Source organism: Pyrus communis, chromosome 10 (assembly GCF_963583255.1).
Source record: "Pyrus communis chromosome 10, drPyrComm1.1, whole genome shotgun sequence".
Lineage (NCBI taxonomy): Eukaryota > Viridiplantae > Streptophyta > Magnoliopsida > Rosales > Rosaceae > Pyrus > Pyrus communis.
This window is the reverse complement of record NC_084812.1, coordinates 14,095,786-14,119,641: the sequence shown is the minus strand read 5'-3', so window position 1 is coordinate 14,119,641 and position 23,856 is coordinate 14,095,786. Positions and strand designations below refer to the sequence as shown.

At 38.1% G+C, this 23,856-nt stretch overlaps 1 protein-coding gene across 1 annotated transcript; it reads right to left on the bottom strand.

Annotated features, from left to right (window-relative positions):
* Nucleotides 1–63: 63 nt before the first annotated feature.
* Nucleotides 64–23,856, bottom strand: LOC137747068 (BEACH domain-containing protein C2). Its single transcript, XM_068487073.1, has 32 exons — nt 23,662–23,856; nt 20,655–22,736; nt 19,119–19,912; nt 17,592–18,296; nt 14,645–14,779; nt 14,281–14,385; nt 13,804–13,917; nt 12,752–12,828; nt 12,356–12,437; nt 11,758–12,084; nt 10,746–11,311; nt 10,160–10,244; nt 9,746–9,940; nt 8,933–9,478; nt 8,708–8,851; nt 8,028–8,504; nt 7,005–7,147; nt 6,834–6,903; nt 6,598–6,681; nt 5,998–6,054; nt 5,792–5,860; nt 5,622–5,708; nt 5,424–5,540; nt 4,300–4,449; nt 4,079–4,163; nt 3,867–3,987; nt 3,584–3,680; nt 3,379–3,492; nt 2,815–3,184; nt 1,272–2,032; nt 714–836; nt 64–598 (listed from the first exon to the last, which is right to left on the bottom strand). Exons 2-32 carry the CDS (start codon nt 22,684–22,686, stop codon nt 521–523), a joined length of 8,910 nt encoding a protein of 2,969 aa, XP_068343174.1. The 5' UTR covers nt 22,687–22,736; nt 23,662–23,856; the 3' UTR covers nt 64–520.

Below are 23,856 nucleotides of genomic sequence, written 5' to 3'. Positions count from 1 at the left end.
AGTGTTCAAAACTGTTACAGTAAATTAGCAGACAAAAAAGTTTCAAACCCAAACGCATGGGTATAAACCAACACTGAATACACTAAAATATTAGATCACATGCAGAAAAATTCATGTTTCCATAGCTCTCGATGAAGAGTCCTCGTACCCTATTCCAAAACGACTTCTATATTTTCATTCACTAAAATATCAAAACAAATCAATGAACAAAAATGAACAGCCCGAGGCCTCCATCGACATGAGCCCGTCATCTCAACCTACATACTTACAACTCAATCGAGTCCAAAAAAAAAAAAAAAAAAACCAAAAAGACAACAAAACCTGCAACAAACTCTAATAACCTGCAACTCTGGGGTTCTTCTGATTACCTAATACACATATCTTACACTCAAAACACAGCTCGAAATTGCAGGCGAATGAATTGGCTCGATTTACAAAACAGGGGCAACTAGCATGCCCTTGCAGTTCATGCCTTCGTTGTAACTAGTGTTGGGTATCTTCTGTATTCCTTTTCCTAAAACTATGATTTGATGAGGGGGCTCAGTCCATCGCCTTCCCATCCGAGCTTGAGCATGTGATCCACCACTTTCAAGCTCAACTGCAAGCAATAAGCACCAGATTAACAATTTTATGAAAGTGAGTTTACTAAAAGTCCGAGGAGACTGGAAACTCTTATAAAAAAACTACACGAGACAAACAAGTTTTTGACTTACAGCCGGATCAGTGAAAATTATCAACTGTTTATCGACAGTTGACACCAAAAGGTTGGTGTTATCCGTGTTCAGCGCTAGAGATGTGATATCCTGTCCGAGTCCCAACTTTAATACATGAAAAACCTGCAGTGTAAAGGACCACGGGCTTGTGAGCTGAATAGGAACCAATTCACTTATGAAACCAAACATGCATATAAAGAGAAAAAGCCACATCACAAATACAGACTACTCAATTTTGCCATTACAACAAACGAGTACAATCCAACCCCGGGAAGACATTGGAGAAGTAAACAACTGAATTGGAAAGGAATAAATGAAGAGAAAACCAGCGAAGACCCCTATTTTGCAGAAAGTTTTATCACGTTGAAAGGGTAAGATCCCCAATTGCTGAAACTCCTATGATCTTTGGTCATGTAAGCATATGAAACTTTCCAAATTCCAAGAGAATTGACAATTGAAACAAGTCAGTTCGTTTAAACATAAGATATCAACAAGAAGACTACCAACCAAAAAGTCAAAAGCACAAGGCAAATCACTCTATTTTTGCATTTCTCATACCCTTAGTGTATGAAGATCCAGGAAACAAATTGAAGGCAACGGGACGTCCAATTCCTCAGCTTTATCTGAATTCTGATCCTCAAACTCTGTGTTCTTCAGTTTCAAATCCCAGCCGTTGTTTTCCAAAGACGTGTTTATTCCAATCAAAGCACTCCATCCATCAACAGAAATTTCCATACAACTGATGCTACCAGAGAAAGGTAGTTGAGCTCTGCCAATTGGAACCCCATTAAGAGTAAAGGTATTGAGAGTATTGAGCGTCTTATTCCAAGTCAATACGATTCCCTCAGATGATAGGCAGACAGCATGGGCCTCCCCACCAGGCAGCCTTCTGATCAACCGACCTCTTCTTGTCGAATGCAAGAGAACATCTGATGATTGTGAGCATGAAACAACAATCCCAAGATCTGAGCTCACACAACAACAAAGTATTTCCCGCTGGTGGCCACGAAGAACATGTATGGGACCTTCAATACGACGCCTCCTGCTTTTGTCTGCCAATATGTGTGATAAATTATTACTGTTGATTGTGACCGGTGTACCTGTCCCACCAGAAGGCTCTGATATACTACTAGAGCGAGAAGTAGATGCCCTATGTATTCTCCAAAGTAATACAGTGGTATCTCGGGATCCCGTTACAAGGTAGTTGCTATCAGGTGAGAGCCCAAGGCAAGTGACTGGAGCACAATGCCCAAAAGCTGTCTCTAAGGTTTTTGCTCCATCTGATGATATTAGCTTGATACTATTATCCACATGCCCACCTAGTCACGAGCCAAAAACTATCGCTTAGATTCAAACTTATTTCAAACGGAGATGAAACTTAGTTACAAGTTATGATACAATTAAGCAAAAGAAATCCACAAGCCCGGCTAGGCACAGGCACTAGTATCACATGCCATTTTTAAAATAATAAATTGGGGCAAAGACTTGACACTAGTTTATTGCTTCTAATCTTAAGAAAGGAAGAGCAAACTTTGTCTGTAAACTGACAACTCTATATAGTCTGCACATGTGAAAATAAGTTTCAATTCAAACGCACACACAAATCACAAATGAGAAGGGCAGAGTCTAGTTTTCCTTTATGTCCTTAGTGAGTTCCCCCATCTCTTAAAAAGACTCATCGACTAAATTAATTTGTTTGAAAGAAAAACAAAACGTTTTAGACACACACACACATTTATTGAATGGTAAACCCTCAACCACATGCAGTCACAATACAATTTAAAACGAAACATAACCGGAGGAATAATACATAAGACATAAAAATGCCCAAAAGAAGAATAAATCCAGTCAAAACTTTCCTATTGGTTTCTATGAATACATTAAAAACCCTAATTCATGATGAGCTTTCCTATTAATTTCTCTTTATTTTGTTGCTTCAGTCGTACTCTATCATTATTCCTCACATCTCTCACATATTTTCACTCTTTAAATTTTGAAGAAGAAAAAACCTTTAAACCAAAACATAAACATTCTCAAACAAAATACTTTTACATGATAGAACAAAGCAGTGAAAACTAAAGGCAAGAAAATGAACACATACCAGTGATTATTTCTTTATCACATGTTATGGCAACTATAGCTGAGCTTGTAATTCCAGATGCAGCAAATGCTAGCGCCTGTGGAAATTGCCATTCATCAGAACTAGATCCAGCTGGTCCTTTGAACATACGGATAAATGTTCCACCAGTTGAGCCTGCTGTAGCCTTTCCATGTTGAAAGAGGAAAGGCAAACCCTGGCCATCAGGAGTGTTCGGCTGCCACTTATGCTCTGCAACATTTGCTGCTGGTGCATTTACATTAGCAATAATGATGGCATCGGAAGAAGCATGAATGGCGGCTGCAGGAAGATTGCAGTGCTCAGGAGCAGAAACAGCATATGGTTTGACTTCTTTTGGGTTCCGGAAGATGGTCTGACATTTGAAAATCAATCAAAATGATCTTTCATCAAAAGAAAAATATATATATACATGAAATTTTCATAAGAAATCAAATCTCTCATCAGTTATCCAAAATGTAATATAATGTGAGATTGGATAATTTCCACAAATAAAATAAACAATCTGAAAGGTTCAGCTAAGTTTCTTGTTTCCCAAAAGAATGGTACCTGTAAATGAAGAATATCTGCTAATGGCAACCTCTTCAAGTGAGGGATGGTAAGCAGCTGGGATGGCGTTTGCCCAAAGTATGCAATCTGGTCCTGTGTTGCACGCTGTTGTACCTGATTTTGGCACGGGGAAAAAAATTATTGAAAGAAATTTTCAAACAATAATGGATGAAAACATACAGATGCTATAGGAAACCAGACTTACTGGGTCTAAGATCTTATCAATATCCACTGTCCCTTCATAGGTAATGTAAAAGAAAACATTATTTGCCATTATAGCTTCTTTGCCGCGCTGCTTATACCTGTATATTCCAATCTATTAATGAATATAACAGTTCAAAAATGAAACACTCAAAGTTGATATATAAAGACACTCTAGAGTTGCGATCAACTAATAAAAGTAAAATACCAAATGAAACAAAAAAGTAGTAGATACAAAATATAGGTGTGAAACAAACAAAAAACAAAATAAGATTGAAAAAACCTACCCGAATATGAGATCAATCCATTCATGCAAATGCGCAGATACATGCTCACTTTCTAGAGCCTTCCGATGCTTATGGATGAAGTCAATTGGGTTTTCAGCCCAAGGTGGAAGTTTTACAGAATCTGACATGTAAAATGAAAAGCAAAACAATCAAACCAGTATAATTGACAACAATCTATCAATTTCACACACACAGTGTACTCTTGAACCTACCAAGTAGTCCACCTGTTTGTGTTATACCAAAATCGATTGAATTTTCATTGGTTAACATCTCCGGGATGTAGAATAACTCAGGAACCTAAGATACAAAAATGAATTAATAACCAAATCAAAGTCTTATTGACTGCTACAAGCAATCACTGTGTAAATGAAATAAATAAGCATTGCATCTAATTTGGTAAAATTAAACTTTTATGAAATTGGTGACACCATACCAATTCCTTCACATCACTCATGTCCTCAGTGACTCCATTCCAAGTAGCTGCAATATCTGAAAACATTCGATCTGCATGATCGAATTTTCCGCCTTGCAGTTGAATTGAAAGAGTTGTAAAAGGTTCAACTCTAACAAGATAATATAGAACCTGTAATAAAATAATTACTGGTATAAATAAAAACACCAGAAAACTAGAGAATAATTTTCAAAAGTCTAATTTATCTAGCCAAAAGAGTATTGGATATTGGCTTCAATATAAAAACAAAAACTTATAATATATAATAACAAGTCAAAATTGCACTGAAGTCCTTTCCTGAGTAGAGTAGACAGTCCTGTATGCCAGGTTAGAAAATGTCAAATTAACAACTGCTTTTTCTCGGGGAATAAGAGAAATTTTTATCCACAAACAAGAAATTGAAAAGTACAACTCCAAATACAAGGAGTCTACCACAGTAACAAAATACTACAGCTAAACACCCCTAATCTTTACAATCTCTGTGCTATAAACATTTTGCGAAAGAGCCTACAAATCTATAAAATCGCTTCAAGAGTTACATTCCTAAATTCAACTGGTACAGAGGCCCAAGTAAGGTGTAAAACCTAAACTTTATCCTGCAGCTCTTCCACAAAATCCCCTCTATATACTAGCACCCATTCTATTGACTAGCCACAGCTTAAGTGGAGCCCTATAAAGGGAATTCGAGTATGTTAGCATTTAGAAGAGGTTCCTGACTTGATATTCATGATGCATAAGCACTGTTAACTGGGTTTCACAAAGGCCGATTTCTCCAGCATCTATCATGAAGACAAATCAGTTTCCCTTTTATCCCTTTTCCATTTGATAGGAAGAAAGCAGTTACTTTTTGGCAAGTGCCACCAGCATCCAATAATGTTGTAGTGGCATAGTTGGATTTGTATTAGACAACCACCAGGAAGTGAAAATAAAAGAAAAACCAATAGTTCATACGAGGGCCGCGTATCAAGAGGATGTAGTTAACAAAATAATATATATGCATAAAACACTTATCAGCATCTTTTAAAGAATCATCTGATAAGTCTGCCAACAACCATTATAAAGATGAAATATGACAAATATTGAACGACAAAATGAAAAGAACCTACTGTTCCAGCACTGGAATAATGAGAACCATAATGGAACTTGGGTATGACTGGATCCTCAAAGCTGGAATACCTCTCATGAAACTTTTCCAGACGATCAGCATTTAATGCACCGACCGGCTGTGGGAATACACAAAAGGGCCATTAAGATCAAGGTGTACAAATCTAAAACAAATGGATGCAGAATTCTAAAGATCCCACCTTTGAAAGATCTCGATAGGAAGAAGGGTCAGCAAGATCCAATCTCTTTGAACTGTAATCAGAAAGGATCCAAGGGAAAACAGGATACTGAAAGAAATAAAAAGAAATGTGAAGGGAAGATAAACAGTATAAAATGCACATATAATACAAAATTATCCATAATATTGCACCTGCGTGATGTCATTATAACTACGCCCAGCCAGTGTATTGAGCTGCATTAGATATTCGAAATTGCTGATCTGCACAAAGGTTGTAATTCTACTAGTTATCATTTATTTCAGAGAGTATATGTTATACATGTGAAAAACGGAAAACAAGAAGCATAGGTAAACAAAACATTGTTAATGATAAGTAGAATTTCAATCAGAAGTCATACCTCCCACCTAGCCCAACGCTCCATAAGTTGTGTTCTCTTAAGAAGTTGCTCGGGTCTCTATAATAAAATATCAAATCATATAAGATCTAAATGTAATTAACACAAATTAAGATATGAAGTCTTGTATTAAATACCATCCAGGTTAGAAACATCCACATCTACCAAGCATAAAACTTCAAATCCTAAGCTCTAGGATGTATAGAAAAAATTAAGACGAAGTTGTTCAGGTCACCACAGTAATTAATTTATTGTATGTTCTAAAGAGAAATAATACAGATGAATGCATAGTCGCTCTTTGAATACGTTAGGCACACATCTCAATAATAAGTTTGATAACACATCACTTGATGTGAGATGAATAGGAGAATTCTATTCACGATTAACTCTGGGATGAGAAAGCATGATTAACTCTAGGATGAGAAAGCATGACCAACATATAAGGATAATAGGTGACCAATCAAACTATTGGTGCAGGTGTACACATACATGCACACGACAATCAAAGGATTCCTAAACAGTGGTATTCTGGTTACTAAGGCTACAAACACTAATGCAAACTGCTAGTAAATTCCATTCTTATAGGAATAGCATGGTGAAAACCTGAGTTGCCAGATAAATGTTATTCAAATGAGGAGGCCGTGCTTGAACAATGGCTCGATATGCATTTCTTCGTCCATCAGTACTCTGAGGAAATAATAGTGGGACGCAAATTAAATCACCAACAAAAAGGGTTGGTCAACAGCAGGTTCATTAGGGTTAGAAACAACCAAAATGCCTCCAGTTATGATAGTAATAATAAAGATCAAATCTTAATTGACATATTGTCATAGAGTTACCCCAAAATCAAAGAAGAAATTCGAACGGTCAACCATAAACAGCTCCAGAGCACTTCGTCTAAGGAGATATCTGTAACAAAAAAAGAAGGAAAGATATAAGATAGGAACTACTTCATCATTTACGTCAATTTAAACTACACTGATATTCATGCAAATCCACTACGACATCACCTTCGGCTATATATTTGATGAAGGGAAGACATTGTCCAACTGCGATCCTTTTCTTGGTCTTTCATTTCGGTGCAATCTGATCCATCCACTGCACCATTGGCCTCACTGTTATCAACTATAAAATTTATTCTCCTACTTGTCACCTGAAAGAAGACACATAAGCCAAAACTAATTAGCAAATATCAATATACAAGATTAAGCTAAAGCACTGAAGAATAAAGTTTCAGTAACTAATTATGATACATTAGAACGAAAACAAACAAAAAAAATGTCATAATTTATTTCGATCCTTTGGAAAAAGAATTGTCCAGCATCACACATTTTTTTAAATGAAAAAAAAGAAATTTATTTCAAACAAAAAACAGTACAGTAAGGGGACGAGTAATCCACCATAAATGTTATTTTGTAGGAAACAAAGAACAAGTAAAAGACTCAGAATGGAGTGTCAGACCATAAAGAAGGAAACATTGATAGGTTCTTCAGTTCACTAACCCAAATTATAGTACTGATAACATTTTCCAACTGAGGACCTGATTTGGAGTGTAAGTCAATTTTCAAGAGCAAAAACGGCCATCTCACACTGATTAGGACAACACTACTGACCCTTAAACACAAATCCGTGAAATATGATTGAGCTCAAAAGTATGAATAGAACTTAAAATCTCCATGAGATATGCTTACATGTCCAAGCAAGTCATGATATACTAGTAAGAAGATCGATTAGTTGAAAACAAAGCAATAAGTACTTTCCAGATAGGATGCTCAAGCTTCTTCAAATAATAAACTATAGAAATGGCAGTAACCATTAGAGAAAGTAGACCCATAGCATCTTACTTTAATCTGAATTTTCAGATGACAAAGTTTGAAGTATTTGTTAATTTAGTTTTGTGATTTGCCTCTCAGATTTAGTGGGAAACACCAAAAGATTTTGTTCAACTGATAGATAACAATTACAGATATGCAAAAACATAGAGAAATTGAGTGCATACGAAAGAATGTCAGAGCCTAGGTTTTTAGACTTGCCTGGAAAGTTCCGCGTATGACCCTCAATGGTCGAACCATCGATGAAGGAAGCTCAAGAACAATTCTTTCATCAAGTTCACTTGGAACATATCCAGGCGCCACTGCTGATGAACTTTCTCCCAAGTCTGGTTCACAAGAAACTTGTGCATCGCCAAATTCCACAGTTGACTGCAGGCTTTGCTCGGCTGTTTCAAACAGATGTGGCTGATTCTCCCCACTTTGTTCTTCACTAGGGGTTCTGCCATCCAAATTATCAATTTCCCCTTGTTCATCATCTTCATTGACAGCTTCCACGGCTATTGCTTCTGCTGCCAGAATAGGAGCATTTGAGGAATGTATGCCATTTTCTTGTTCTTTCATCTTATTATGATCCTCGAAATTGGCAGCAGCACCAAAATGATCAGAACCTTTGTAATTCCTCCTTACACATCTTCTCATCCTAGTTGAACTTTCCATAAAATCTAGCTTCCAAAAAACCTACAAAACATTTATAATATCTTCAGAAAATACAGTTTTAGATAAACCCCAAAAGATAGTGTAGGTTGCAAGAGCCACCAATAAAAACGAATAAATTCTAATCAGTCAGAAAACCACCGTTCCACCCAGAACACAAGAAACTGATCCGAATGTAACAAAATTTAAAAATCCAGTAAAACAAAAGTAGTTATTGCTAAACATACAGGTGCAGGCTTGCATAACTGATCTCCAGATGGCCCGAAAAGACACTTCATCTCAATCAAGCAATGTATGAGTTTGCGCCATGCACGAACTCCATTGCCCAAACGATGACGACTTATAAGATCAACTTGAGAGCGTCTGTCAACCTGGAGAGCAAGAAAAAAAGAAAAATCAGATATCCTACCTCAATATGTAAAAGAATCTATGAGGACAAGAATAGGTGAAACCTCAGATCGTTGGATGTTTCTTGCTAAAGCAAAACTTGCAACAAGTACAGCAATAAATGTATACGATAAAGCATTAAAATCTTTTCCGTAGACAGATTTCGTATCAACTGGCTGCAAACATTCCATCCAGGCAACTCCCATTGCTTCAGAAACATTCCATCTCTTCACCCGCTCCATGTCACTAGCACTTCTCCGCTGTGCAGATGTGGCCATTGCTACAGCACTGAGACCCCTCCCAGAACCAATTTTGGCATTACGTTCAAGATCACGAGCTGCAGCCAAGGCAGCAGCTTTTGCAGCAGCTTTGTCCTTGGGTAGAGCCGGTAATTTGTTAGGCAGCTCCAAAGGTTTTTGAAAACTTGAAAATGTGTGAAGCTTAGTAGTTTTCCGCTCGAGCAATGAGGAGTCACGCCTAAGATGAGAAGTTGTTGTAGGAGCTGGAGTTTCTCCACCAGAGGCACCAGCAGCTATCATCGCCAGTGCCATTGCAGCAGGGGGTGATGCAAAAGCAGCAGCCCAAGCTGGAGATACCAGAGCGAGAGCAGCCTGAAAGAAATATGGTCGAAATGTATCAAATAGTGAAGCAATAGATTTCAAGACAATGGACTCCATGAAAAAGCGAATAGCTTCAATTCTGAAGAGACATCAAAAGGGTCACAATAAGCCAATGATGAGGTGCACAAATGAAAGTTGCAAGAAGAAAACTAGAAAGTGCACCCCTCCCCCAACATTAAATTTCAACCACCAAATTCTAAGTGCCTGAAAAATTAATCAAGTCTACAGGGAACACAAATTGATATTAAATAGACAAACCTCTATTGGCAGGGCATCAGCAGCCAATGCACGATCTTCAACTGTAAGAGGGTTGAAACCATCAGCAGTTGCTAGTTCATGAATGCCTGCCAAAAGTGGCCGCCACCTCCTCAAAACAGCAACAAATGGTGGTACAATGGCCTCAAGGTACTTTTTACGGAGAGGTTTTCTATCGCTGCCAACAGCATGATACAACTGCAAGAACGAGGAAACAAAAAAGGTAACAGAAACAAACAATAATTGGTAAACAAGACAACCATAAAACCAGCTTTCAAAAGTATGTGGAAGGAAAGCAATATCAAGACTATGATAGTTTGAAAGTCGATTAAAGTTAAAACTTGATAAGAGCATAAGCTAATTGGTAACATGTATTACCAATTCACTATAACATCCCAAAATTGAAAGAAAACTAACCTCAGAATAAAGAACACAGGAAGCAACCAACACTCTCTGTCTCTTGGAATCAGAAACCGCCATGTTCAGAACAGGTGAAAGCACACTGCAAATTAGTAACACAAATTAGCAGTAATGATTTGGGAGTTTCATATGTGTAACATGAGGAAACGAACAATAGGATGTAGCCATATATGTAATAGTAAATTAAACAGCCTCCTTAGAGTTTCCTTTTCACAACTCATATGATTCAGAGTTCCAATCATGAAGCTAGAATCCACGATATACAGGGTCATTGCAGTTTCATAACGGGCCATTGGAGGATCAATTCCTTCAGTGCAATGCTTAACTCTGACTGGTTACTACCCATTATCTCTGGAGTCTGTTATTTTGAAGAATGCTTCTCCTTTCAAAGTAGCATGTAATGAATGTAATTGTTATCCAAGAATAAATTTTCATAGTCAATTTTAAGGCCAGCAACCAGCAAATTGATAGAAACCATGGATTCCACTCTTGATTCCTATCAAACTTAAAAAGGAAACAGGGAGAGGGTTTACAATCTAAGTTTAAAACAATAAAAAATGAAAATAAGTTCTGGTTAAATCACCTCCACAACAATGCTGAGCGTGGTTGCCTCCCTTCTGATTTCACATCATCTATGCTTACATTCCTCATAAGCAGATTGTCTTCACCATCATCTTCTTCCCTCATTGAAAGAAGAGCCATTCGGAGCATGCATAAGAATGGTTGGTCACTGTCCAATAACTGGTAGAGTGCTGCCATCCCTCCCATTCCAGTACCAGATCCACCTCCTATGCCAAGTCCTCCACCAAGTCCCGAATCATCTAATAATAATGCTTGGAGCATTGCCACAGACTTTTTTACCAAAGGAAGCTCAATCCAGTTTCCATTTGCATCCTTCTCCAGTGCAGACATCCAAGATTCCCGACCACTGCCACCACCACCAAAGGCTTCTGTATTTGAAGGATGACCAACACCATACCACAACCTGCTCCTATACTTCCACCCCACAGCTAAATCCATAACACAGCTTCCATAGGATACAAAAGCACAGGAAACGGATCCATAAGGCTCAGCTGCTGCTGCAGCAGTAAGACGTTCCATAACTGCTGCAGATATTTGACCATTCGCATCAGCCATCGACGCAAGAAGCTGATCAAAATCTTACAAGCGTAAGCCCCATGAATAAAGATTATTGAATGAGAAAAACAAAAAGACAAAAACGACAAGAAATACAAAAGTCAATTTAAAATGGTAAATTAGCTAAGAAGATGGAATATAAAGTTTATAAACTCACGACTATACGATATTAACTATGAATACGCAGCAGAAAGAAAAGAAGAGTAAAAAAAAATTCACAATTGAACCAAAAGGTATAAGAGGGGCAGTTGCTAAGAGTATGATTATGAGAACCCAGTTAAAGGCAACAACAGATTACTGTGTTTTTTGTTTCATTTATTTATGAGGGTGGGGGAGAAAATAAACACTATAAATGGAGAACTAAATGGAAAATATAATGTATGGACAAATATTATATACAAGTAAGTGTAAGAGTGAAACATTTGCTCATGTGTTTTGTGCAAATGCTGTCAACGTACATCAAGAGGAAGTCCAGAATCACTAGATAACGACTTGCGATCACCCGATGCTCCAATGGAATCCTCCACAACTGTACTCAGTGAATTTGAGTGGTTATTCATTGGAGAGACGAGAGAAAGGGGAGATGGAGAACTATCTGGTGCACATGAAGCACAGGATAGTTTGCTCTGCAACCGTAAATGATCCTCGACAAGCATTAGTATCACAATTGCATTCTCTACTAAAGCGACAGAAAGCTGAGCAGCATTCTCTGCTTCTGCCTTAGCATCGCTTGGTGATAAACCCTCCGCTGCCACATTAGCAGATGCTGCAGCAATAACTTGAGTCTGTGGTAAAAAGAAAAGCTCAATATAGATATTATTGGTTTTATTTTTTCAACTAGTTAACTTTTAGAATAAAACCTAGCATATAGTTCTTTTCTTACTAGTAAAGCATAAACTAAAACTGCAAAATGGGATACAACCCTAGTACATGGGAAGTAAACAAGGGTAACAAAGAGAGAGAGAGAGATTCCAATGAATTTCATTAAAAAAAAAAAATTGGCAATTGGAGGCCAAAGAGAATGCAAAAGGTAAAAGAATAAAATACGAAGGATACCTGAAGCTGGAGCTCTCTAGCTGCAAAGTCCAACAAACCACCTAAAAGCCTCCTTTTAAATATGGGCAACAATTCTTCACGTCTTTCAAAAATAAAAATAACAACCAGTTTAGGCAATCAATAAACCATTAGGATTCCAACGAGAGCAAAAACCACTAACTGTTATTATTCTTTGTTTTCAATTCAGACGCAAGTTTTCTTTTTCATGAAAAAAAAAAAAAAAAAATTTAAAGGGCTGAAAAAGCATATTGTCCTGTGTAAACAGAAAAGCATGCTACATTTGGAGCCAAAGTACAAGTGTTCAACAGAAACTGAAAGAATTATTTCATGAAACTTGACAAATCATTTACATTACTGGAAAACTTCACATAGGTTTAGCCAGAGGTAACATAATACCTAACTCGTTGGTCTCCAGTGCTTGAGCCACCCACAATGGAAAGCCACTCCGCACAATGAATTGTAGCTTCAATATCCTGTAGAGGGGAAGGGATAACAACATGAATGGGACTGATCAATTAGAAAATAACAGATTCTAAACCTCACCACACTTAGCCTACATTGCTAAAAGCACAGTAAGGATATAGAGAACGAACAGAATTCCTAAAAAAGGCTGAACAACAACATTTCCAATATGGCAAGGTGTCAATACAGCCGAATCAATCCCATTTGTCAATCACAAACCTAGGTCGCGTTCGACAAATAATTTGGTGAGTTCAATTTTTTAAGTAAGGCTTCTACTTAGAATGGGGAGAAGTGCAACAGCAAGCAGTAAAGACCTAAGACTGGGGAATAATGGACCACTGAACTAGAGTGAGCTGCTGAAAAGCAAGGCATGGAGAGGCTAAAAATAACACAGAGAATGAAAATATGAACTTAAAAGGGTGATAGTAGATCAAACATTTTAAACAAGTTTAAGCAGAAAAGATAGACCCGAAGTTATCCAGGAAAATGGACATCTGTAGTCCTCTTTAGTTGAGTTTATTTGAGCTTAAATTTCCATTTCAGGTATCTAACTTCATATATTACTTCCTTTTTGCGGTATTACTTTTTTGGCCCGAGTCACAGTCAATTACTTTCACACATGAAGAGAAGTACGTTGATTAACCAGAACATCAATGTGCTTGAAAATCTAGCATTTCGAAAGATTAGGTTCTCTTTGCTCGAAATCACAGAATCTCTATCGTACAAATCAGGAATTCATTTCAACATCTTTCCAAGATACTGATCTTTTATACACGGTTGGGAATCCCACTCAGTAAACATGACGTCAAATGCTGACAATGACAAGACATGTAGTAGAAACTATAGGAAACAGAGGACTGATATGAGCGGGCAAAAATCTAAAATTTATATGCAGGACCTAAAAATCACCTGCACAGAAGCCAATAACATACAAGGTCAACCAAGTTAAATGATGAGAAAAATATATATACACACATGAACCTAACCTTCCAGCCATCCTTCTGGCGCATTGAATGCTCTAACATGATACTCAGAAAATTGTGTATGAGGTCCTCTATATCTCCTGAGCTTGCAGAATCAGAATGTTTACTTGCACCCATCTGTAAAATCAGGTAATACAATAGCGGTGACATGGAGTTTGGCTATCTTCAAAGTTTCAATCGATTAAAACAGGTAAGATCACATTTCACTGAAACTTAAAACCTTCTAACCTGAACTAAATGTCATATTACAAAGACTTAATTAGAGTCGGAAGGTAGTTTGGGGCTGGCTTACAAAGTGAGGGATAGTGCTCCCCCTTCCTATATTATATTCCACCATGGCTTGAGCCAAAACCCCCCCCCTTTAACAAAAGAAGAGATGAACCACTGACCGAAAAGGCTGGTGGTATATATCACACTATAATTGCAATGCCTGATGTAAATGATAAGTGATTATATTAAGATAATGGTAGAAGATGTTACCTCATAGTTAGAGATAAGAACCTCAAGAATCCATTCAGGCCATTCCTCCATTTGTGTCAGACTGCTTCTATTTTCTGAATGACTGCAAGCCAAAAACAGAAGATCCTGAAATCATAAAGAAAGAAGAATCTCAGAATATGAAAGAATATCGACGAGGATTCATCAAATAAACCTATGGAAGCAAGAAATACAGCGTGTAAACAATTCCAGCCTCTTACTAAATTAAATCTAAGAAGCCTAAAAATTCTTATTTATGACAATTGCATAAAGTTTTGTTCATTCCGATTACCACATATATTTCTGATTCAACAAATTCACATATAGTAGATAGACAGAGCAACATGGGAAAGTTAAAAAGTGATACCTGTAGCGCTCGGCTTTGCAAAGCCTTGGATGCATATGGAAGTGAACGCAAGAGAACCAAAAGAAGTTGCATATGTTCAAATTGATGACCAGAATCGTAGAAGTTCATTCCATCATCACTTGAAGAGGCATTGATCTAAAGAGAAAAAGAGAACAACTTTACATAAATGTACGGCTTTTTCAATGAGCACAAAATTATAAAATGAAACCAATCTTCCCCCTTGGAATTTACTTTTAAGTGGATTTCCACACCAAAAATAAAAAGAATGCGCTTATGGTTTAAAAGGAACAAGAAAAGTGTACTCAATAATACAATGAGCTGAATGACATTGTGACCTTATAAAACCTCAAGTCTTGGACACGTCATTGATCGGGTTTAACAACAAAAGTAAAGAAAAATTATCACAAAGATTCAGTTGAACTATGTAATGTATCAACTCATCACGCAAAAATAAAGAGAAATTAAAAATTAGAAGGAAGTTTAACCATGACAGTGACAACATAAGTATACCATAACATGATCATAAGACCAAAATGTCAATCAATACCACACAAGACTAAAGTTCCAATAATGCAAGAATACAAGTAATTATCTGAAGTGAAGCCGCACCGTAGTGTGAATATCACGTTTAAGAATGGGAAAAACAGAACAAAATCGGAAATCAAAAACAAAATAACCAAGATAAATAACACCAAGAATTAACGTGGTTTGGCTATATGTGCCTACATCCACGGAGTAGCAACAAGAATCTTTCACTATATCAATAATGAGTATAACCAACAATCTTGCCAATCCTCTAGGATTAAGACTTGACGAAAAACTTGAAAGAACAAGAACAAGAAATACACTCTTTATCTCTTTTCTTTTCTCTCGCACACACTGCGCTCTTACAGTTTTCTCTCACTCTGACTCCTTACTGGTATACAATTTATTGTTTTGTTCCAAATCAAAACTAGTGCAATAGCCCCTTTATATACACATAATAAAGGTCTTCTTCACTAAGGATTTTTAATCTTAATTGGAATCTAGTTATGAATTCTTCTCCAATTGAGAAACCAACTCTAATTGGGAAAACAACTTCAATTGGGTAAACAACTTCAATTGGGTAAACAATTTAAATTGGGTAAACAACTTAAATTAGGTAACCTTCAATTGGGAAAACAACTCCAATTGAGTAAATAGCTTAAATTGGGTAAACAATTTAATCCTCCAAGACTAATTCCTAAGAGACTTAGGACAACTCATCATGGGCTGGAAAACCCCAACAATCTCCCCTTCTAGACCATGAGGAAGGTATAAGAAAATAGGATTGCTCTCTGGATCAAACTCCCATTGATCGAACTTCCTTATAACCAGGCTCCCCCTGTATGAACTACTCATGACCAGACTCCCCCTAATTGAACTACTCATGATTAGACTCACCCTCATCGACTCCTCTGACCAAGTTCCTCTTGATCAGACTTCTCTTGACCAATCTTGCCTATTCATAACTCTCATCTTCATTGGCAAAGGCAATTATAGACTTCTTTGCCAGTAATCATCACTTATCTGCATTAAAGAAGCTCTACATCGTAAGTCACAACTCACAACACCTACGGTATTGTTCCCACTTTTGTTCCTTTTTCCATTTACGACAATGCTTCTTCATGTGACCCTTTTTCCCACAATAGTGGCAGTCACCACTGAATCTCATCTCACAAGAATTTTTGCCTCTTTTCTATGTGACAAAGAGGTGCCTAGCATCTGCACCTAAAGCTTTTCTCCTTGTTTCTTCATTGAACATGCTAACAACATGTCCCCCATTCTTGCTTTTCTCCTTGCTCTTAACACCTTACGAGGCTCATGGAGATCTTTACGTAAAGCATGTCCCCCATTCTTGCTCTCCACGTAACCATGTTGGAGCGGGTGAGTTTCATCATGGTGCTAGTCCCACCCTCCAGTCTAAACAGATATCAGCTAAACCCAGCTCTAATACCACTTGTGAATATCGCGTTTAAGAATGGAAAAACATAACAAACTTGGAAATCGAAAACAAAACAATCAAGATAATAACACCAAGAATTAACATGGTTCAGCTATATAACACTACGTTCATAGGGCAGCAACAACAATCTTTCACTATATCAATAATGAGTACAACGAATAATCTTGCCAAGCTTCTAGGATTAAGACTTGACGAAAAACCTAAAAGAAAAAGAACAAGAAATACACTCTTTATCTCTTTTCTTTTCTCTCGCACACACTTTGCCCTTACAGTATTCTCTCACTCTCACGCCTTGAGTGGTATACCTGTTTTGCTCCAAATCAAACCTAGTGCAATAGCCCCATTATATAGACATAATAAAGGTCTTCTTCAATAAGGATTACTAGTCCTAATTGGAATCTAATTGTGAATCCTTCTCCAAATAAGAAACCAACTCCAATTGGGAAAACAAGTTCAATGGGGTAAACAAATTAAATTGGGTAAACTTCAATTGGGAAAACAACTTCAATTGGGTAAACAATTTAATCCTCTAAGACTACAATTCCTAATAGACTTAGGGCAACTCATCATGGGCTGGAAAAACCAACACAGAGAACAGGTGCAGCAGAAATGCAAACTACAATGTTTGAATTATTCATGAGCCCTGATTTTTCAGCTTCAACTATATGCCCAAGAAACACCTATGAAGAGGTAAACAGAGCATGAACCATATAATTGGAAAGGGACTTCGTACGATCCTTAGCCACAAAACAAAAATAACAGACTTTTAAAAGAAAGAAAGAACTAGGATATATCCGTATATCATTAATAATGAACTCAATTATTACTACTCCCATTTCTGGCCAAAAGTTTTAGCCAAGAAATCATATGAAAGGCATGTAGAGATTATTTTAAGTCACAAAATTGTTCTTAGTAAACAAACCCATGGCAACATATGAGCACTGAAACAGAAGAATGTCTTACCGACGCCCCCAACAATGTTGTATATACATTGCTGGTCAAAAGCCTTTTTGGCGCTGCTTGGAAAGCCTTCTGTAAAGCAAAAAGTAACAAAGACACCTTATCTTCAAACATGGTACCACCTCCATCATTCAGTGCACTACCTAGAAGAGTGTTTGCCATATCCGACGATGCTCGTGAACCAAATTTCAAATACCCTGATGCAACTAGAGCACCTAAGAGCCCAATGATGCCAACAAGCACCCCATCACTTTTGTCGATATTGTAAACATTATTCCTTGCATTGTCAGCACTGATGGATAGAGCTATACCACCCAGATTCTTTGTAAAGGTACTTTCTGCAGCAGAAGTCGTTCTTCCAATTTTCAAATCAGGGGAAACAGCAAGAGGACTGCTACCTCTGTTAGGGGTAGATTCACCAATTTTCTCATGCAAATTGAGGTCATTTCCCTCTGATGATTCATCATCCTGAACTTGTTCATAAGCATCGGTGTTACTAATTGGCTCGGGTCCCTGGACAGAAAAAATCTCGTCATCCTTGGTCATGGATTCTGGAATAGTATAGTCACCAGCTTTGGCTTCTCGTTGCAGCAAAACTAGAAGAGTCTCTATACCACCAGAATCTATGAATGCCTCTGCAAATGTCTGTGCTCTTGATTTATTTGGCTGTACCACTAACCTGTAAATCAGATGCAATACCCTTGCAATCTGGAAGACGAATGCCTTTTAGAGCCATATATCAACATGAACTATCAAGCATAATATATCCAAACACCTTTTCTTCCTTGATTATTCTAATTTTAAAGTGAGAAGCGGAGATCAAAGAGAATTCAAATTCATGCAGAAATATTTCCTTAAACATAGAGTTGCAGGATGCTTTAAGCTACTCGAAAATACTCAATAAAAGAGAAACTTCTTAGTAACGTACTAATGTGGTATACAATTTAGGAAAAGCTGAATGAGGCAAATGAAAGGATTTGGTTATCCACCATACATTTTGGTTGAGCGAGCTTTCTCGTCATATTTTTAAAAGGCTGTGTCTTTAAGTTTCATAAACCTGTAAGAATAGTATAGTGTTCATCAAGCCAATAACCCCCACCCCCTTCTTTCCCCTCTCCTCCTCTCCAAAAAAATAATAATAATGTAAGGTGTGAACCCTACGGTGCACATCCAATGGCACAAGAAAATGGCCAGGTGTTTGGACAATTTGGACCTTGAGCACTATTTCCTCCATATGGACGACTTGAGGCGCCCAGCAAAACTATATAGGATAAAAGAATGGAGCAACTATGTCCCACAAGAGCTTCATTAGGTCATACTAGAGGAGCAACTCATCAGAGTAAGCAAGTATCATATGCCATACTACAATATATCCTGCATATGATGATCCAATATTACAATTTCCAAGTAAAAATGCAATTAATTTGGGAGGTGGGAGGGGATTGTAGGAGAAGTAAACCATTAAGAGCAAGTAGCAACACCATAAATACATTCGACCTATAAAATCAACCTTTTGCAGAGTAATTATACCTGATTAGGCTGTGGGCAGTCAACCATGAACCCCAGTAAACAACGAACGTCCTCTGAAGCCAATGAAGGGGGTGCTGCTCCTACTAGGAGTTCAATAATGACCAAGAGTTCATCAACCAAAGCATTCACTTCACCCACAGGACGTCTGGTCTCATTATGTGAAAGAGAAAAGGTATTCACTGAATCCTTTTCACGAATTGTCCAGTAACATCTTCTGCAACTGTCCAGAAGCATCTGAATGGCATTAGCATCTCGCATTACTGATGACTCTGTGAAAACCATGTCTGCAAGTGATGAAAGAAGCTTCTTTTGTAGCCCATAGTTACATAAGCTCCAAATTTTTAGGTCCAAAAGCAATGTACTGAAAAGCTGCACCTTTAGTGCATAATTCTTCTCCTGGGATTGACACAAGGATAATATGGCAGCAACAAGTTCCTCATCTCCCACACCATTTTCCTCTCCAGCACGAAGTGAAGACAAAGTTTGTAATAGATAGTTTAAGATTCTTGATAGAACCTCTGGCCCTCTGGTACGACAGAACTCTTCATTGTTACTAGGGTGTTGGATAGCCAAGCAAATAGTTCGGAATATTGGAGCAGCGAGAGCTGTGGTAGCCAAAGACAAAGGAGGATTTCCTTGTTGTGGCTCCAGGCTATCTTTATCCACATTGCTAACTGTCAGCGGAAGTAAAGACATAGGACCCCCATAGGCAAAGGCCCACAAAGCCGCCATTGGTCGCATTCGAGTAGCAATATGTACCTGCCCAAGAACCTCAGCTGGTCGTCGAAGCATGCCTGAAAATAACAGTGATAGGTAACTAAATAAGAAAAAGACATGTACCCACCACCAGGGTACCCAAACCATGACGCATGAGGTCGAGCACACTACCAAACGTACTAAGATAGAATAAATACGAGGCGTCAATGCAATAATCATCTGCATATCGGGCCATATATTAAAAATTCCTGGCCCCACCCCCACTTATGAAAAAAAGAAAGATGCTTAGAAAGACAGAAAAGGGGAGGGAAAGAGGAATTAAAATTAGAGTGAAAAATGTTTTCTTTTGAATGGAAGCAAGAAAGATAGAGAAAAAGAAAGAAAAGGGAGGAGAAGATTTTCCCATGGGCCAACCACATTTTAAAACTCTCCAGAAGTTGAGAGAAATTCGAGACGAGATTTAATTGTCTAAATTATTATTGTCCTTAAGAGTAAAACAGAATGCCCATAACTATATTGAACTTTTACCGAAAAATAGCAAATTTATCTTCTCCGCTTTCCTTTCCTTCCTGTTTTCTTCTCATCCAAATAAGGGAAAATTGTTTTCTTTAAATCTCTATCTTTCCAAGTTCTCCCCATCCAAACAAAAGAAGAAAGTTAAAATTTATGTCGTAATTTATTTCTCCCTATTTTCCTTCCTTCATTCTTCATCCAAGCATAGTTTTTACTGTTACTGCAAAAGACCAACCCAACACTATTGTAGTTTTGGTCTGGTTATTATTCATTGTAAGATATTGATAAAAATATAAATAATTTGACCTGCTGCACCACTAGGGGAAGCATCTGGACAAAATCGCCCGCTCAGCAAACTGGGGTGATAGAGAAGGTGAATGCATCCTCCTATCTCTGCATCCAATAGTGAACTTTCTTCTGCCATATTTTGCACATGCACATTTGTTGCTAGCCATGGCAGCCCTGCCCCATGACCAAAAGAAGGAAGCACATCTCCTCCCCTAGAAGCCAAACGTGACATCTTTTCTGGGCCTATTGGTTCCTTAAAAATATAAACAGGCCCCATCTCAGCAAACAAAGGGCATTGCCGGCGTCGACGTTGTAAACCAGCCATTGTAGGAGGAGGGTTTGTCCCAATGCAGCAAAACGCAAGCGGCTTTGAGATCCGAGGGAACTCAAAAGGTCGAGTTTCATACAACGATCCATCAATATATAATCTTAATTCACTCTCTGCTTTACCAAGCATCCCCTGCTTGCAAGTATGCTCTAAACCAATAAAGTACCAGCACTGCGGCTTGAATGCATGAGTAAAGTGTAAAGAAGTCTTCTTACCCTTTCCACTCGCACTTTCAACCACCAAAAACTGTGCATGGAAATATGCCTCAAACCCCTGATTGTCAGCAGATAAGAAACTGAATAGTCGTGGCATGTGTGCCGTGCCTTCACCCGCAAGGGCACTGGCAGCAGCAGCAGCTGACATGGCAGACGATTTTCCTGACTTGGCAGCAGCAGCAGCAGCAATTGCTGCAGCAGCGGTTGCTGCATTCAATGTATCTGCAAATGATTCAATGTAAATCCACGTTGAAAACGCATACCCATTGGTAAATGGCCAACGGCTCTCCCCTGGACCAAGCAAACCCGAACTTTCACCATCAAACTCAAAAGTACATGCTGGGCCTCTCGACTCCTTTCCACCCATTGCCTTCTCCAGTGCAATCATTAAACGGGTTGCCCATACAGTCGTAAGTGTTCTGGTAATGACTTGAAACCATTTGTGCAAATCAATAACACTAAGTGAATGTCCTGCTAAGTACTGAATGCAATAACATAACGGAGTTCCATCCCACCTCATTTGCAGTGGCGAATCAACATCGTGAACAAATATCTTCTCTGCTGACCTCAACAGAACCCCTAATAAACCAGCCATTGAACACATGGCTCTGTTTCTTGTACAAGCCCTTAAAATTGCAAGTAACCCCCTGACCATCCGTGTCCGAGGGGACATAATAACATCACTATCACCAACCCAAGGAAGCGAAGGAATAAGCTCACCTGAGACAATGGCAGCCCGAGAGTTCAGCATCACACTAGGAGGATTGTTATCCTCATCTTCTTCAAAACTTTCAACGCCACCCATTGTCGCAATAAGTGAATCAACCACCAGGTATGCAATGCCATCCATTTCCTCCCCACTTCCAAAACTCTCTACACCACTAACAATATTTTTCAGTTTATCTAAACTTTCAGGCTTCCCCATGATGGCAGAATCCACTAAATGCAATAACTCCGGAGATACATTTGGCATAGCTGGTTTTGGCCTTGGTTTTGGAGGTGAACCAGCAGGAGAATAACCTGCATCCCCGTAAAAAGCAGAATCAAAACTAGAAGATGACATAGATGGCTTGTGACTAAATTTTCTGTCCTTCACTGGGCTCCAGGAAGACTGATCAGGTCGCATTTCATCACCAGCAGAAGAATTCAATTCTGCTGTAAATGACTGTGAGGCATCTTCAAACTGACCAGATGATAGTCTAGCAATATCTGAAACTGATGATTGATTAGAGTCCACATGAACACCCTGAGATGCACCAATCTTATCCTGATCTTTCAAAGAAACCTGCTCAAAATGATCTTCATCCACTACTGTAGTGACAGAATCGACCACTTGCAAGGTGAAGCTATTTTGTTTCAGATCAGCTACATCACTATCAGCATTATTAATGGTTTCCTGATGTGATGGATCAATTTTTTCCTGTACACCATTCACCACCTCATGATTATCTGAATCCTTGCTGGAAATCGTTTCAACCTCCTTCTTCCTCTCTTCTTCTTCTTCCATTATAATATAGCTCTACGAATAATTCATATATAGCATATACACTGAGTTACCTACAAAATTACGAAAATAATCATATCATTTAGTCAACCTTGTAAAAACACAACCAGTTCAAATAATCAACGAATCACCTATCTGACTAGCGGAAAATAAAGCTACTAACTGACTGTACTTTCAAATTTCAAGGATAAAAGTAGTGGATATCACAATAAATTGAAAAAACTCCAACAGATAAAATCACTAAATACGTAAGATCCCTCTGTTTGCTTTTTAAAATTCTTGCATTCAAAACTCTAAAGCAGCTCCCATCCCACACCACATAGTCGTCTCCAGTTGGAACTTTATTCTACATATCGAGTTGCAATTCTTCTAGCAATCTATTGCTTATTGTGCCAAGTCGGGTTCATTTTGAGTAATCCCGATTTCACCATAGTCCATTAGATCAATAATTACTGAAAAGATACTATCTTAGCTTGGTTAAAGTGACTTCTTCCATTTAATACAGCCACCACCATCTACTCCAGTATCTATGTCCACATTTTCCTGCAGCCAGATATAGCGGTTCACAAAGATAACCCTCTTGAACGTTCAAATCAAAGAAGTAAACAAGCTACCAAGATTTCATTTTTACGGATCTACCTAACCACCCAAAACATGAACATGCATATACAGAACATACGCAAATCCATACACAAGTCATACACATTTACTGGATTCGAATTCGATGTACCGAAGAATTGGAGATCGATCTCGCCGCGCATTGGGGTTTTACAACAATGCCGTGGATCGATCATACTCTCATCACACTACTAACTAATATACCAATGTATACAGCAACTATAAAGTTTCTCGTAGCTACAGAAAAAGCACGGATCAGAGTGAAATCGCCATTGATATTCAACCAAAACCAGAATCATTGGTTAAAATTTGAATTAAAATTGAAATTTAAAAAAAAAATTCGTCAACGAAATTAAATACCTGGGGAAACTAGGATCGAGGAAAACGGCGACGAATTTTGCAGCGATTTATTGAATCCAGAAAATGGGAAAGAAAATGCGATAAGGAAAAAAATTGCAGAGAAAAGGAGAGAGATGTTGCGGAAAGAGGAGGCTAATTGTGCGCGAGAGAAATGGTGGATTTCGGAGGTAAATGATGTTTATGTGTGCGGTCTGG

Bases quoted from the DNA above. Each gene is read 5' to 3' on its own strand.
- LOC137747068 (XM_068487073.1), bottom strand. From the start codon at position 22,686: ATGGAAGAAGAAGAAGAGAGGAAGAAGGAGGTTGAAACGATTTCCAGC. The intron at 4,450-5,423 runs GTAGGTTCTTTT...ATTTTATTACAG, and splicing joins ATTATTCCAGTGCTGGAACA to GTTCTATATTATCTTGTTAG. The intron at 2,033-2,814 runs GTATGTGTTCAT...GCTCGTGACTAG, and splicing joins TGATAAAGAAATAATCACTG to GTGGGCATGTGGATAATAGT.